Raw genomic sequence first — 15507 nt, 5'->3', positions numbered from 1 at the left:
CTGCAGACGTTCTGTTCACTTCGTGTTGAAAATGTCCAGTTGACTCTCTGTAGCCAGTGCCAATAGAAAAGCCACGGACTTTCTGTTGAGTTTTTGTTCAGCATAGTATACCATCTTGACTAAACTCTGTCTCACTAAAACCGTGCAGTACAGCCAAAGCTATAGGGGAGAGAGTGTATTCCGATCTGTTCAAGAGGAGGGAAAAGAGGAAGGGGGGAATCTCAGCCCTTCTCTCCCGTTCGTCCGCTCCCTTCTCTTGAACAGGTTGGCATACGCTCTCTTCCCTGTAGGTTTGGCTCTACTGCAAGCTTTTAGTGAGACGGAGTATAGATGTCAACAGTAACCAAGTTCCTCCCCAGTCTTTGACAAGGTGGAAACGGTTAGTTGCCCCGCCTCCAGCGCGAGCCTTCTACCCTTGACAACGCGTTGGCGTCACGCGCGCCTCGTGCAGTCAAAGCACGGTGCAAGGCATGGAGCGCGTGCTGGAGGCAAAGTGAGACACTCCCTGCTGTTCTCACTTGAGACTATAATGACGTTATTGACCCTATTAAACTAGTCAGCTAGTAAATAAAACCAAAATGACGATTTCAAAGTAGAGAAACTGCCTTGACTCGCCTCGCCTTGAGTGGTGCTATGCAGAGAAGCGGTAATATTGCTTCCAGGAGCTGTTTTTGTGGATGTTGTTTTAGCTACTGCGCCGAACTATTACTAATTGTACCGATGCCTTCTAATAAGAGATAGAGTCCACGAACATCGGATCACTGTTTTCCCATTGACAGACTCCTCGAGAAGGCGATCGGATACTTGGAACATTAATAAATGCTGAGGTGGCCACCGGCCAAGGCTATATAAGGCTCTGGAGCAGTTAACGGGACTGTGATTTGGGTGTTCAGTGCTTCACAGTGTTTGTGCTCGTTTCCTATGTGCATTTGTGGGATGCATGTATTCCGTTCACCCATTAAAAACCCCTGAAAAGAAAAAAAAAATTTTTTTAACAGTCTGCTTGGGACACGCACGACACAAAAAAAAATAATCTTTACGCGAAAAAAAAATTAGAGCAATATTGACGGCGAGAGATTTATTTGAAATTCTGCGCGCAAAGTCCATGACGTCACGGAATGGTCATTCACTCAACGAGATGGCAATCCGCTCCTCCACTCGCCCGAAAGGCTGAGAAAGAAAAAAAGTGGAAAGGAGGTGACTAGACTAAATCCCGTCTCGCGCCGTCAATATTGCTCCAAACAAGTTTTTTTTTTTTTTTTTTTTTTTTTTTTTGCGTAAAGTTAATTCTTTGACACGCGTGCCCGAACCAGACTGCTTAGATTTTGTTTTTCTTTTCAGGAGCTTTTTAAAGTTGAGACTGCAGCCAATTCCAAAAGCACCAGAGTTCGAGGTCGCTGCTTTGAAGCATTCTTCCACAGAACGAGCGCTCGCGCTTGGAACTTTAGCTCGCAATCTAAAAAAATCACGCCTTTTTTTTTTTTTTTGGTTGTGCGGCAGTTAATTTGGAGCACAGTGAAAAGCCCTATGTAAGCCTCCAAAACCTTGTTCAATAAAAATCTGAGCCGTAAAGCTTTTTTTTTTAGACAGTTGTAGGTTCTCAAATGAAGAACTGTATATATATATAGCTTTTCAATTGAAAACCTACAGAGAAGGCATCTTGGAGGCAAAAGAAAGTCTATTGACTTTTTTTTAAATTAAAAAAGTGGGCCAATATTCAAGAGAAGTTCATCAGAAAACCTAGAGAAACTCAGATGAAAAGCTGTTGACATTTTAATATCCCAGCTCCGATTACTTTTTTTCAACAAGCTTTAAATTTTTTTTTTTTTTTTTTTTGCGGGTGATTGGTTTAGTTGTTGATAGGAAACCCAGAAGGACAACAAATGCCGTGACGATGCACTTGTTTTTCAAGCTCCTTGATCATCTTCTATCGTATCGAACGGAGTTTTCATTATCATTTCATCATAACAAAACGTTTTCTTTTTTTGTTTTTTCAATGTGCAGTTCTTTTGTGTAAAATACAATTTGGTACTGTATTTTGGTGGCGTTGCAAGCGCGATAATGCTTTTTTTTTTTTTTTTTGCAGTTTGTGGAGTTGCGGCGGAAAAAAACGCTATTTTCAAATTTTCTCGCGTACCGTGGCGCTAAAGCGCGAGCGCTAAATTTAGCGCTTGCGTACGCTAAAATTGCGCACGTTATTCTAAAACTCGTTAATGAGATGGTCGCGGTACACGCTAAACCCTGCGTTTAATCATTTAAGCTGACAATGATTATAAGTAAAACCAACAAAACAAAACGCAGCCTTTGGCAAAACAAGAACAAAACAATACGGTAACATCATCTTCATTCTGCACATTCATGAACCAAAATAATATGCATTGGAAAATACATTTAAATATATATATTTCGAGTTCATGAACGGTACCTTACAAATAGTTTGAAAGTGTCTTAGACCACTAAAACTTAAAGTACATTAAAAATGCATATCGAGATGCCCTTATCTCTTTTTACTTTCTTGTAAACTGAAAAAACAAAAACAAAATCCATCTACTTTTAAAAAAAAGTATCGCGTTTGTCCGAGAAAGAGTACCTGTCTCGCCACGCGATGTGCCCGGGGGACGTATATGTGGCCCTTAATACGTATATATCGTTGCTGACGTTATTGTAATTGTTGTTGTTTCTCGGAAGCAATTCGCAGTTTGTTTGTTCCGCGATATGTAGATTTGAGCTTTCGTGCTTACATAATTAAAGAGAAGGCAGCTCCATCTGCGAAAGGTTCTTTTACAGATGGTGGAGTAGTATTAAAATGTAAACACAATCGCATCACGTATACACCTACTGACACAAAACAAAACAAAAAAGGATTTTTTTTTTTGTTTTTTTTTTTAATAATACATGACACAAAACGCCAACAAATTTGAGTTAAAGTATATTTAGAAATTAATGAGCGAGCGCGGAGATAGCCAAGGAAAAACATTAGAGCTCTTCAACGTCTTGCATAGATACGCGTGTTCCTGCGCACTCTCTCCGTGCATAAGGATTAATTGTATTTTTTGTCTTTTTTTGCGGTTAATGGGGGAACAGAAGAGAAGAGATGCATACGTATTTTGAGAAGCGAGGCAGTGAATGTAATCGTGGTACATATTTTTTTTTTTTTTTCGTCAAGCGTTCGCCAGAACTCGAGGCTGCCGGGACAAAACTTGACTCCTAAAATCGACTTCAAAAGTTAGTACGCAATTCACGCTTAAAACCACGTTCAAAGTTGTTTTCTTTTTTTGCAAAATTATGACGTACGGTAACGCTTAAAACGTGTCTCTACAACGTTTTGTTCAATACATTTCATTGTTACAGCTGCTCACCTATTGGGGGTATTCACTGGACGCCATATTTGAGGGCGATGTTAGAGCGCATGCTCAGAACGAGCTCACATTACTAGGTTGCTAAGACCGGAAATCTAGATGGTGTGAAATGCATTTTGCAAAAGAACTGTGGAGGCTCGCCAGGACGTCCTCAGCACTAGCGCACACAGCTATGGACGCCAGTGGGTACTCCTTATATACACTCCGCTTCACCTTATGTTGAACCGCAGCGAAGGCTAGAAGCGCGAGCTCATTGCGTTGGCAGCTGCCCTTAGTGCACGAGAGTTTGTGAAGCCGAGGTGGGCCCTAGAGCTAGGAACTCGCACTTGTAGCCTTTCCTGCGGTACATCATAAGGTGAAATAGAGTATGGAATCTTTGCAGCAGCTGTGCATGGGTGCCGCCATAACCAACCTTCAGTTTTGGATTCATCTTATTCTGCTTACTTCACTTCCTCATTACTATAGCAGGCCAGGCTATTGCTATTTTGGATTCTAGTGTGTTCTTCTCATCAGCATATAGACTTTGTGGAGGCTTGTCAACGCCCGCTTCAGTGGCTCGGCATCTAAGACGAGAGAAGGTCGGCAATGGCGGCTCAAATCTGACGCGTGTTGAAAGCGTCCATAGACGTCTTTCGTTCCCGGTCACGTCGGTTTCGTAGCTGGTATGCAAAACAAAAAAATAAGAAAACATTTCAACCCGGAATATGCGAGAAAACATAGGTTAAGCGAAACAAGAGCGTGTGGCAACCACGCATTTTTTTTCTAAACACTTTCCAGCGGCGTGGAAAGCTCAAAACGACGTTTTAACGCATACCAGAATTGACGACATTCAAGATGGCTGCGCCCTTGTGGAAAAGTTGTATACTCGGCGTAAAACATCTTGAGCTACATTGTCAAGGCTAGCACAGCTTCCACACACTGCTGCAGCCTCGCAGCACGTGACTTCGTCTTGCGTTTTATACGCATGCCCTCGAGCGACATGCTTTGACAGAGTTAGAGCACTGCGGATGCCATAGCCAAAGCTACAATCGCGAGCTAGCCCGCGCTCTTGGCTTTGAGACGTGCATTTCTAGCGAGAGTGCTCGTCTTGCGTAAGAACGCTTCAGAGCAGCGACATCGAGCTATTTTCACAAAGTAGCACGAAGGAGTTGACGCAGAGGATAGTGACAAAAATAATATGAATATGTCCAATAAACGGGAAAATATATTATATATATATATATGAAAATATATGCCTTACATACTCTCACTATAATTTATATACTTCAATTTCTCGTTTCTTTATTAAACAGATCCTACACGAATATTTTTCTTTTTTCGATAAACATGCACCTTCGAAATTTTTATTCGAGTCTGCTTCTCCGCAGTACACCAAGGTTAATTTAGTCAATAGGGAGTTTTAGTTAACCGCTTTAACTTTAACTAACGCTCAATCTCAGAGTGGCCGCGCATGCGCACTGGAGGTTGTGCTTCTCCGCAGCGGGCGCACGAAAGCGGTCGACTAAAACTCGCTACTCACAATGATCTACGGTCTAAAATGCGGACTGGATGGGACACTGGGTATATGAGACAAAAGCAAATGAGGTATATTTTGCGGGGAGGATATGATTTACTGATGTAATCCTTTAATTATATTTTTTTTTTTAAAGCGTAAGTAATCTACTAATTACCTAATTACTGTACGACCGCAATTCTGTTTTAATACTTCGAGCAGATCCTAAAACAGCTTTGTAAATGCCTACGTAATCTTACGAAGAGAAGACCTTCTAAAGCTTACTGTAATTATGTGTTGGTAATGCTGTGAAACAGTCTTTTTTTAATTAGCCTGCGCCCTCCTAATAAATTATAGCGTAAAAAGAAAAGCTGTTGCTTCATGGGAGTAACTTTCGCTTCACGCGGCACTGAAAGGTAATGTCAATGGAATTTAAAACTATACAGTCGCCACCCTTTGTAATCAATATCTAATGGAATCAAATTAACACATTCCTTTATATATTGATATTATTTATAACGTAGATCAAGTATAAAATTAAGTGACTGGGTAGCCACTGCTACTCTTATTCGCGCTCGAAATAATTTGCAGGAAAGATTGAGAAAGCCTAACATCGCGACTTCGTCTGACAAACAAAATTTAAACAACATGTACAGAGGTCACTTTCACGCTGCAAAACGGACAGATTAAAACATTCAATGTTAAAAAAGAGAAATAAAAAAAATGCATGGTGTTTTCATAGTTGACGTTCACACGGCTTTTATGCCGTAATCGTTAGTGGTTCACCTGACTTTCCTCGCTTTAAGCAAGGATATATAGAATTTTTATACAAGTTCATTGCACAAACTATTTGGTGATTGATTAAAGGGATACTGAACCGAAATCTGAATTCCACAAAACACGGAGGCAAAAGCATGCAACGTGATGCTACAAACACCAAAACGTCACTCACACAGCGATATCTCGAACGGATAACAGTATTTTCTAAAAACAGGGGGGGGCATTTGAGATATGTTGACGTCTTGTTTCTCCGAGAAGAGTCGAGAAGGAGAGGGAACGGCCTCGCTTCTTCTCCTCCTCGCCGCCCTGAGGGGGTAAAGCGAAGAGGGGAGGAAACGAGATACGTTGACGTCACGCGCCTCGTCGGCCTCGTTCAATCTCAACCTCGTTTTCCAAAAATACGGCCGTCCATTAAAGATACCGCCTTACGAATAGTGTTGTAGAGATTGTAGCGTCCCGCGTGCAGATCCTTCATTGTTTTCTGAAATCCGAATTTCGGTTTACCATCCCTTTAACTGCCTATGGGCCTGACGCCTTATGAAGCTTCGTTTTGAATATTTTTTCCACTTCCCCCACCTGTTGTTGGAAACTGAACATTCCTATTATTATTATCATTATTATTATTATTATTATTATTATTATTATTATTATTATTAGTAGTAGTAGTAGTAGTAGTAGTAGTAGTAGTAGTAGTTGTAGTAGTATAGCTATTATAGCTATTTGTGCAACAGAAACGCATAAGTACGTGTAAACAATTCGACATCTTCGTTGTATAAGACATGCTCTGGTGTTCCTCAGGGATCGGTCCTAGGTCCCCTTTTGTTTTCAATTTTTGTAAATGATGTTTCCCGTGTTATTTCAAATCCCATGTTTCTTCAATACGCGGATGATATAAAAAATCTACAAGGAAATAGTGACGCCAGAGGATTGCACTAAGCTTCAGGTAGACGCATGTTCCTTCTTTCCATGGTGCTTGGATAATGATCTTTGTTTAAACCGTTCTAAAACTAAGGTCATGACTTTTTTCTCGTAAGACGCATAATACCTCTTGTTTATATAACATCCACGGAGAAATCCTGTCTCGTGTCGATTAAATGAAAGATCTCGGTGTCATCTTTGACTCAAGCCTGAAGTTCGACGGTCATGTAACCAAGGTGGTCAACTCGTCTCTATGCACTTTGGGTGCCGCATGTCGTGTAAAGAAAAGAGTTTAAAGACCCGCCTGCGTTTCTCACATTGTACTGCTGTCTTGCAAGGTCACAGCTGGAGTACGCCTCGGTTGTGTGGAATGGAATTTCCCAAACAATACTGTGGGGAATGAGCGAGTTCAAAAGAAGTTTATTTCTATTAAAAAGCATCGCTATCTTAAGGATGATGTACCTCGTAAGATATATGAAGATGTGCTAAAACTTTTCTTAAATTTCTTAGCCTGCACCGGCGTCGGGAGAAAGTAGATTTATTGTTTCTGTTTAAGGTCACGCACGGCCTGATTGATTCACCATACCTCTTGTCTCAAGTACGTCTTAGAGTTCCACGCGTACGTACACGTCTTTAAGCATCTTTTTATATCTCTCGAGCTTTTAATCGGCTAGTCCCAATCCTCAGGTTGGCTGAATGTTATAATCGTCACTCGGAAGTACTTGATATATTTGACTCGTGCTATTGGGCTTCAATCGTTTTAATGTTAACCTGTTCATGCTTGAGCAGCACTGAAAAGTGCTGAATGTCCGACCGTGGGAAATTTATTTTTACAATATGTGTGCGTTGCAGATGTCTCGATGCTTCACATTTCCTTTGCCCGCTTTAACTTTCCTTCCAAGAGATTATTCTTACCAGTAAGAATAATCTGTTGGAAATATTGTTACCCTTCTGCATTTGTTGGGTCTTCTGTAAAATTGTGTTTTTGTATTTTTAATAAGTTGGTAGTTTGAAGAGTGCCAGCACCAAAACCGCGAGGTTGTTCCTGAACACTCTAATAAACATTGATTGATTGATTGATTGATTGTTATTATTATTATCCCCTTCCAGGTTAAAAAAATTACAATTTGCGAACAAAAAGCTTTGAAAAAAGCTTAAAGGCTGACGCACAACCTCGGTTTTCTGTAGAGAAGATGGAACCTCTTAGAGCTCCCCTCTCCTAAACTGAGAGGGGAGCCAAGTTGGGGCAAGGTAAAAAGTGGAGAGGATATAGGAAAGGAAGGCTGCCGGCAAAAGTGGAAAGCACGAAGTGCACGTCAGCCTTTAAGTACAATGAACACCCCCCCCCCCCCCCCCGTCGACATTCCGACGTTTGCTCTACAAGTGACAGGAGAAACATAATTTGTCTACTGTTGATTTAACGTCATTATATCCACCCATATATATTTAGCACTAAAGCCCTGGTTTAAAAAAACAAACACAATAATCCCTGGAGAAGGGGACAAACACAAATCTCCAAACACAGCCAGATGACTGGTGTGCGACTGAAGAAATTCGCCTGGTCCTGGTATCGAACCAAGGACCATTTCCAATGGAGCGCTGTGCCGATTGAGCTAACCAGGAGTTAGACGTCAGTAGAGCAAACGAGATTTAACAGCTGTGCCACCACCAAGGGTGAACGGCCTGCATTTCAAGGTTATGATGACAATGCAAATAATACAAAGGTGCAAGTTTCGGAATTCGTGCTCGAATTCCGAAGTAGCACGTCGTTACTGAAAGCGAAATGTAAATCCACTATATACTTTATTTTTGTTCGTGGGAAATGTTCATGTGAGAGACAACCATGCGCCCAGTCCAAAAAGAAAAAAAAAATAGCAAAACAAATTAAAATTCGTTTCCAAAAAAAAAAAAAAAAAAAAAAAAAAAAAAACACCGAACTTAAGCCGCAGCGTAAAACACCAACCGTGCGACCAGCCACTTACTTTCTGAGAAGGAATTCGTGCTCGAATTCCGGAGTCGCACGACGTTACTGGAAGCAAAATGTAAATCCACCAAATACCCCCTCTTTTTTTTTTTTTTTTTTTTTTTTTTTTAGTTAAAGAAGTTTCAGAAAATTCTTACCAGAGAAATGCTTCTCCATTGAAGCTGACCGAAAAGGCACGGTTTAAGGTTACTACCTAAATATTTCCAAGTTTGCAATTTAATTACAAGTACAATTACAAGACCAGAGACAAGAATTTCTTGAGAACACAGGGGCACCTTGTACTGTGTAGAGCTTCTCGTATCTGCCCTTGTAATTGTCGACTCTTTTCAAACTCGAATGACGAACGAACCGGCCGAAACTAAACACGCAGTTAAATACCTTTTTTTGTTTCTTTTTTTTTTTTTTTTTTTCATAACACCCTGATACAAATAAATGGAGGTGTTGAAAACAGAGCATTGTGTTTCTCGTTCCATATATCATTCTTCATATTGAGGTGGGCAGAACTTGTCGGGTATCTCACGAATCACCCTTACCCTAGCGAAAAATCTTATATGTATAAGAAATTTCTTGGTCCAATAAAAGCATATGATCAAATAAGATCATAGAAGAACATATCCATACTCTACCATACCATACATACCATACAAGGGCATATAAGAAATTATAAGAAACTGATAAGAAGTTTCTTATAACCGCGTATGTCATCTTATATTGTTCTTATATGTTCTCATAAGGTTCATATATGCTCTTTTATGAGCTTATTCTATCACAGGCGTTTATTGGACCAAAACATTTCTTATGCATATAAGTTTTTTCACTAGGGTATTACTGATTCGATATTTTGTCACAAGATTTTCTTAGGTTGATATCCCTTCCTTGCGCGTAAATGCATGGTTTATGAAACTGGTTATTGTATGGCTAGTGCCACCAGGCGATAGAAGCATGAGTTGTTTAGTAAAGCTTGTGGGCATTTTGATATTTTATAAACTGCGTGCCAAAAAAGAAGTTGAAGCAGAGTACACAAAGCAACTGGTTATTATTTTTTTTTTTGTATTTCAAGAACGAAGAAAATAGAGAATTTATAAAAATGTACATCATATAAACATCACTTTAAAAAAATGATTTTAACACCGTGTTTTTTGGTGTAGCGTTTCGTTGCCGCGAAACCTGTATTTAATTAAACAAAATAATATAATTAAAATGGACTGCGTGTTACATAAGAAAATAAGAATAAAAGCTCGTGATTTTGTCCGAGAATCAAGGGATCATCAACCAAATGTCTCAAAGGTTACAACAGTTTATCACAAGCCGAATTCCAAAAATATAGTTCGAAAGTCTATTATATTTCCTTACAAAAGTACAAGTGCAGTGCGAGTACTACACGCCAGTGCACATTTCTTAAACGTAATTGGTGCGAAATACAAGCACGCCACAAAAATGTGCTTAAAGCACGATTTCAAGTGCTAATTAATTAGTACTTTTAGTAATTTACAATGTTGGTAAATGCTTTTTTTTTCTTTTTTTACTGTCAATATGAGTGCACGTTTGCTAAAATGCCCAGCACAAAACCGTAATCCGCTTTCTCGCTGATGTTACTTCTACAGAAAAACAAAAGGCACTCATCGCACGAGTTCACAGCGGCCTCCAGGCCAGCGTGGTGCACGCTTCACTGCCATGACCTTGACCTCGTTGTTAGAAAAAAAAAAAGTGCATAAAAACTCAGAGAAAAAAAAACAAAGAAAAACGTTACGTAAAAAAAGGTAAGAGCAATTCTCGCTGCATCACTCTCGCAAGCATTATATTTATGTTGCTGTTCATTTTTTTAAGCTTTTTTTTTTTTTTTAATTGAAATTGTAACACTTGGTCTTATCTGCAGAAATTTGAACAATGAATACTACTCCCAACGATTCTGTACTTTAACAAATGCGGAACAAAAAACCTGTTAGATAGATATTCTATTTTGTTTGTGAAAATAACGCAATTTGAAGTTTTAGGCACTGACCTTTCTGATCATTTACGTCATACGTATACCAAATGTTTATAATATCCCACTTACACTTTTGGATGCCATGCCACAACGTGTTATTTATGTAAAGCGTGCCTGTGTTTCCGTTGATAATGTATTTTTTCGCGAGACTTTCTACGCCGACGCATCGAGTTCAAGGAGAGAAAAGCGCAAGGAATGATGAGAGGAGAATCCACGAGCGCTTGCACGCACGCAGGTAGTAGCACTCCCTCCTTCTTTCTTTCTTTTCTTTTTTTTCCTCTGAGTCACCTAACGTCCGGCTTCCAGCGCAAACTGACAACGAAAAGGAAACTGGAAACAAAAACATATATAACAAGAACATATCGAAGAGTGTCGGCGCTGGACCCAGCTTGGATTACGATCCAAATATCCGTGACCACGCGAAGTGGGCCTCCAAGCCCCCAAGCTCTCAAAACCGCTCTCATCCCTCGGCACGCGTAGAGCTCGATCGAAGTTTTGCGACGCCGTGGAGCGTATTTGACGCACGAGATGTTTCCTCGGTCCAACGCAGTCCCCCGCGTCTGCGGGTGACATCTCCACTTCGCAGTCGAGGATTTGCTCGTCAACGCGTGTATTCGGCCGGCGTTTCCTTATTTTCTTATTTTTCTTTCTTCCAGAAACGTCCGTCTCAGTCGCGCCGAAACCGTAGCATACTACGAAGAGTCGCAGACGACGCCGCATGCACCATTCGCGGCGTCTGCTACGAGCCGCCCGCTTGTTGATGGAGTAGTTCTGGTTTGGGTTTGAGGATTTTTTTCCGTTTTCTTGGTCGAGTTTGGAGGGCGGCTTACCTGGTTGTATCCTGTGCATCCATAAAGAGCCTTCCCTCGTGGGCTGGCTTGGACGGCGCCGAAGGTTCGGCCATCGTTCGTTGAAGGGCTCGTCTTTCGACGCTGCTGACGCTATACTATAGTCCGCTGCCGCTCCGTCGTCGACGCAGCGAGAGCATTCAAGGCTCGCTAAGCGAGGTTCCCTCAGGAGCCGCGATGTGGCACCACCGTCCTCACTTTTGCCTTTTTCTTTTCCCCGTCTTTCGTGCCGCTTTTGAGCCTTGCTTTGTCGTCTGCTTCTGCAGCGACTCCGACTCTCGCTACTCTGAACGACTCGGTTTCCTCCGAGAGAACGGAGAGAACAGGGGACAGAGCTACGAACGATCACAATGTAGCAACTCTCGCTGTGCGTAAATTGCCTAGCGGCGCGTTACCAGCTGTCGGCTGCTAATGCTTTTTCGTTTGCACGCCTTGAGTGAATGTGCAGAGATCCCCATTCATCAACTGTCGTCGCCCCCGAACAGGGCCTAACGAAGTATCTCTGATTAGATTAAATGGAGATTGGTAACCTGATTCCACGTCGCTCGATTGTTACGACAGCCGGCAGATCTCGAAGGTCAACTCGGCAGAGTGATCTTTGAATCGCAGGCGATAGGGAATATATGCAATGTTGCTTGTCTCGAAATGGTGTTCAAAACAGCGCCCTATTTTCGGCGCTGATTTAATGTGCGAAGTTGTAACGCATTAGAAGGAATGGGCGTTTTCTGCGCTCAAAGTTGTAGGCTACGCTTGCGGAATAGTAATACCTTGCGGAGGCTTTCTTCACTCCGAGAACAGGGCGGTTGCGCAACAAGAAAGACGACCTCATTTCGTCGCGAATCGGTTCAAGGCAGGAGTTGTCCTCCTCCGCCGTCTAGAGCCAAAACAATTACTCAGAACAGAGCAATTAACCCTGACACAGCTTTACCTTACCAACCATTGGTTGTATTAACGCAGTTATATGTTTAAGAAAAAACTGAATAGAAAGGGCTGACCAGTGGACTTTCACAGTGAATCTGCTCGCGTGGGATTGTAATAAAGAAAACACTAAAACAATACAATTCGTTATAGAGCATTGTACACTGAATAAAACCAATGCCGCTGGACACATTTTTTTTTTAACGATTGCCTTATAACGCAAACCGTTACTCCCAGAAATTCGTTGTAAATCTGGGTGTCAAGTCGAGGTGTAATTTTACGTCACTACGGTGTCACGTTACGGCACGCTGCCTGACACCGTGATGCCACGTGATCGCCGAATTTAAATTCATTAAAGGGCTTTGGATTAAAGGTCACTGACAATTGTTTTTATAGCTGAGAAGCGAAGATTCAGAATGTGTAGATATTTCGTAGGGCCCGTGAATTGAAGCTGAATGCAGTCACCAGCATCATTCAGCTTGGTTAACCTCGTTCTCTTTCAAAGAAAACAATTCTTCTCACCTCAAGCGTCCTTACATTATCGTGAAGGTCATGTGACGCGTGCATTACGAAGTGGAGACTGGCTGCAGGCTCTTTTGTATTAATATTTTCATTGCATTTTGCTTATTTAGCTAATTGCAAACTGTTTCTATTTTGCCCCTCCGGCGTTTCTATTCTTCCTCCGGTGTCCAACAAAATGGATTGTCCATTTCAAGACGTAATCCGTCTTTTGTATGTTTCAATTCGCCAAGGGACGTCCTGGGCACATGTCATACACATTGATGTCCGTTCGATGCAAACAAAAATGTATAAATATAGGGCTTTTTTTTTTTTTTTTTTTGCTGCAAAAACTGCGCTCGAAATTTAAAAAAAAAAAACGGACAGGAAAATATGTGACCTTTTTTTTTTTCAACATTCTAGAAATTTGACAACGACTAACCCACAAACTCGAAAACAGCTTCGTATGTCTCGGGTTTTCACAATGGTGAAGGCTCATATATGCTCGCCTGTCCCTTCTATGTTATTTTCGTCCTTCCAGCTAACCCAGGCCTTTGTCCATATCCGTCAAGTTTATTGCCGTCGTCGCATTTTGGAAGTGTCTAAGACCAAGACGTTGTTTACAAACAAGTGTGCGTTTGCGTAGGCACTGCACTTGTGCAGGAACGAGATTCGCGTAAAGCGTCTGCGCTGAGTTGGCATCTTCTTGGTTGCTCAGTTTGAGGCTTTCACGAGTTCTTTGTCGTAACAGTTACCACCTGCTTGACGTGCGTTAAAAGTCTCAACATTACAGTTAGTCAAAGTTAACGCAAACAATGGTTTCCTGCCCCTTAGCATTCTCGTTGGGATGGGTGAATGGATGGCTATAGGGCTAAACCCTCTTAATCGGGCGGCGGCTTGCGCCACCTAGCCAAAGCTTTAGGAAGCAATGGACAGTGGTCTACCAGCGCCTCCTAAATATCAAAGGCCGTAGTGCTGGATTTGTGACGTCAGATACAGCAGGCAAGTGCGGTGCACATGGATTTGTGCTTCGTCACCGCTCGCTTGATAATCGCGTTCTCACCGATTCAGCCAGAGTCCCAGTCGAACACTGACGCTATGCTTGCGACCAATTTGTGGCCCGCTTTTGGCCGCTGCAGTAGCCGACGTAGTAAATCCAGCACTACTGCCTTTGTTTCTAAGAGGTGTTGGCCGGGCCCACGCAAGGATCCCGCAACAACAGTGATCCGAGACGAAGGCTATGCATACCCATACTCGTACATGGCGACGATTGCACAAAAATATGTAAATTACCACTGTCACCAATACCCACTCATAAAAGCTCCACCTTGAGTTCCAATCTATGCAGAGCTGGCATACACATATTGTCACGACTCACAATAGAAGATAAGATAACGCAAACAAAAAGGACAAAAAAAAAAAGTCGGTGACCTTTTTTTCACTTTTGATTTCCTACATAACAATACCGTGGTTTTGGATTTTCCACGTAATCTACCGCAGGCAAGTGCAGTAAGAAAAGGGGGGGGGGCTAGAGGCCCTTACTTTTTGTCGCTACGTTAGTCGGTCGGATAAGGGCTAATTTTAACGAACATACAAAAAACAGAAGTCCTTAGAAAGCTGAAATTTAGGAGCGGGAAATGCGAACCATCACCCTTCGTAATATGTTTTCTATTTTGCAATTAAAATTTTTGGAATAATTATTTAGGAGGCATTTGGCAGGTGAAGATTAATCAATAATAGAATTAAATTTAAGGGCTGCGCTTATAACTAAATCCGAAAAGTAAAATTGACACTGTAATTTCATGTTTTGATTAGTTATCTGCGGTTACTGAAACCACGATGGAATTGCTCTAGTTCGGCGTTAGGAAATCAACCGATGGTTATTATTTTCAGGACTTGTATGATATAGCTGAGCGGCTCTCAAACGGAGGTCCGCGGACCCTTTGGGGTCCGCGAAGGCATTCTAGGGGTCCGCGAAGCCCTGCACCATTAGTCAAGCCCGGCAACAATAAAAGTTGTCTTTTTCTCTGATTGAGAAGAAACGTTCCAATTTTCGGGTGAGTTTTCTCGTGTGTATACCAATGAGAGAAGTCTACTTCACACAGCCCATTATACATTAATTAAAGCATTATCATAATTAACCTATACATTTTCCTTCCCCTCACCATGAACAGGGTCCTCCATCGTCTCCGCCGATCCACAAGGGGGCCGCGAAACATCATTAACATCAACTTCAACATCAATTAACAACATCATCAGTGGTTCTCAACCATTAAAGGGGTACTCCGCCGATTTTTGAGCTACCTCAACTAACTATATTTTCTGACTCCCAGGCCTTTACCCTTTCTGGAATGCTATTTAATATCGTGAAATTCATAATAGTTATTGCGAAATCGGCAAATGAAAATGATGCAAAAACAGACATTCAAATATACCCGCCCTTTTCAGGGCCGTGACGTCAGTGGAAGTTCAGCTTGCCAGTCGGGCGAGCAGTCTAAAAAATAGAATATGCCAATGATTTGTTCCGTGCTGGAGCGCGGGGACTGGAGCGAGCTTCCAAGGCATTCATTTGACACCATGAAACTGCTTCAAATCAGTTGGGAACAAATTCTACAGTCCAAAGAGTGAACCCCTGCACTTCCAATGACGTCACTTTTTCATTGTTGCCAGTAGAGACTTTCAGTTTGAAAAACACGGTGAGGACCAAAATTGTAAATTCAATA

General features: G+C 41.6%; 1 protein-coding gene across 2 annotated transcripts in view; it reads right to left on the bottom strand.

The window, feature by feature from the left end:
* Positions 1 to 11512, bottom strand: part of LOC8051575 (BAI1-associated protein 3) — a 331413-nt gene extending 319901 nt beyond the window's left edge. For both annotated transcript variants that reach the window (XM_040220141.3, XM_040220142.3), the window contains exon 1: positions 11351 to 11512. In XM_040220141.3, the coding sequence (XP_040076075.1) occupies positions 11351 to 11424 (74 nt within the window). In that variant the 5' untranslated portion in view covers positions 11425 to 11512. The remainder of the gene's footprint in view (positions 1 to 11350) is intronic.
* Positions 11513 to 15507: the final 3995 nt, after the last annotated feature.

The sequence above is a fragment of the Ixodes scapularis genome, unplaced genomic scaffold (assembly GCF_016920785.2).
Source record: "Ixodes scapularis isolate PalLabHiFi unplaced genomic scaffold, ASM1692078v2 PGA_scaffold6__148_contigs__length_123643588, whole genome shotgun sequence".
NCBI lineage: Eukaryota > Metazoa > Arthropoda > Arachnida > Ixodida > Ixodidae > Ixodes > Ixodes scapularis.
Note: the sequence above shows the minus strand (reverse complement) of the source record. Positions and strands in the feature narration are given on the sequence as shown.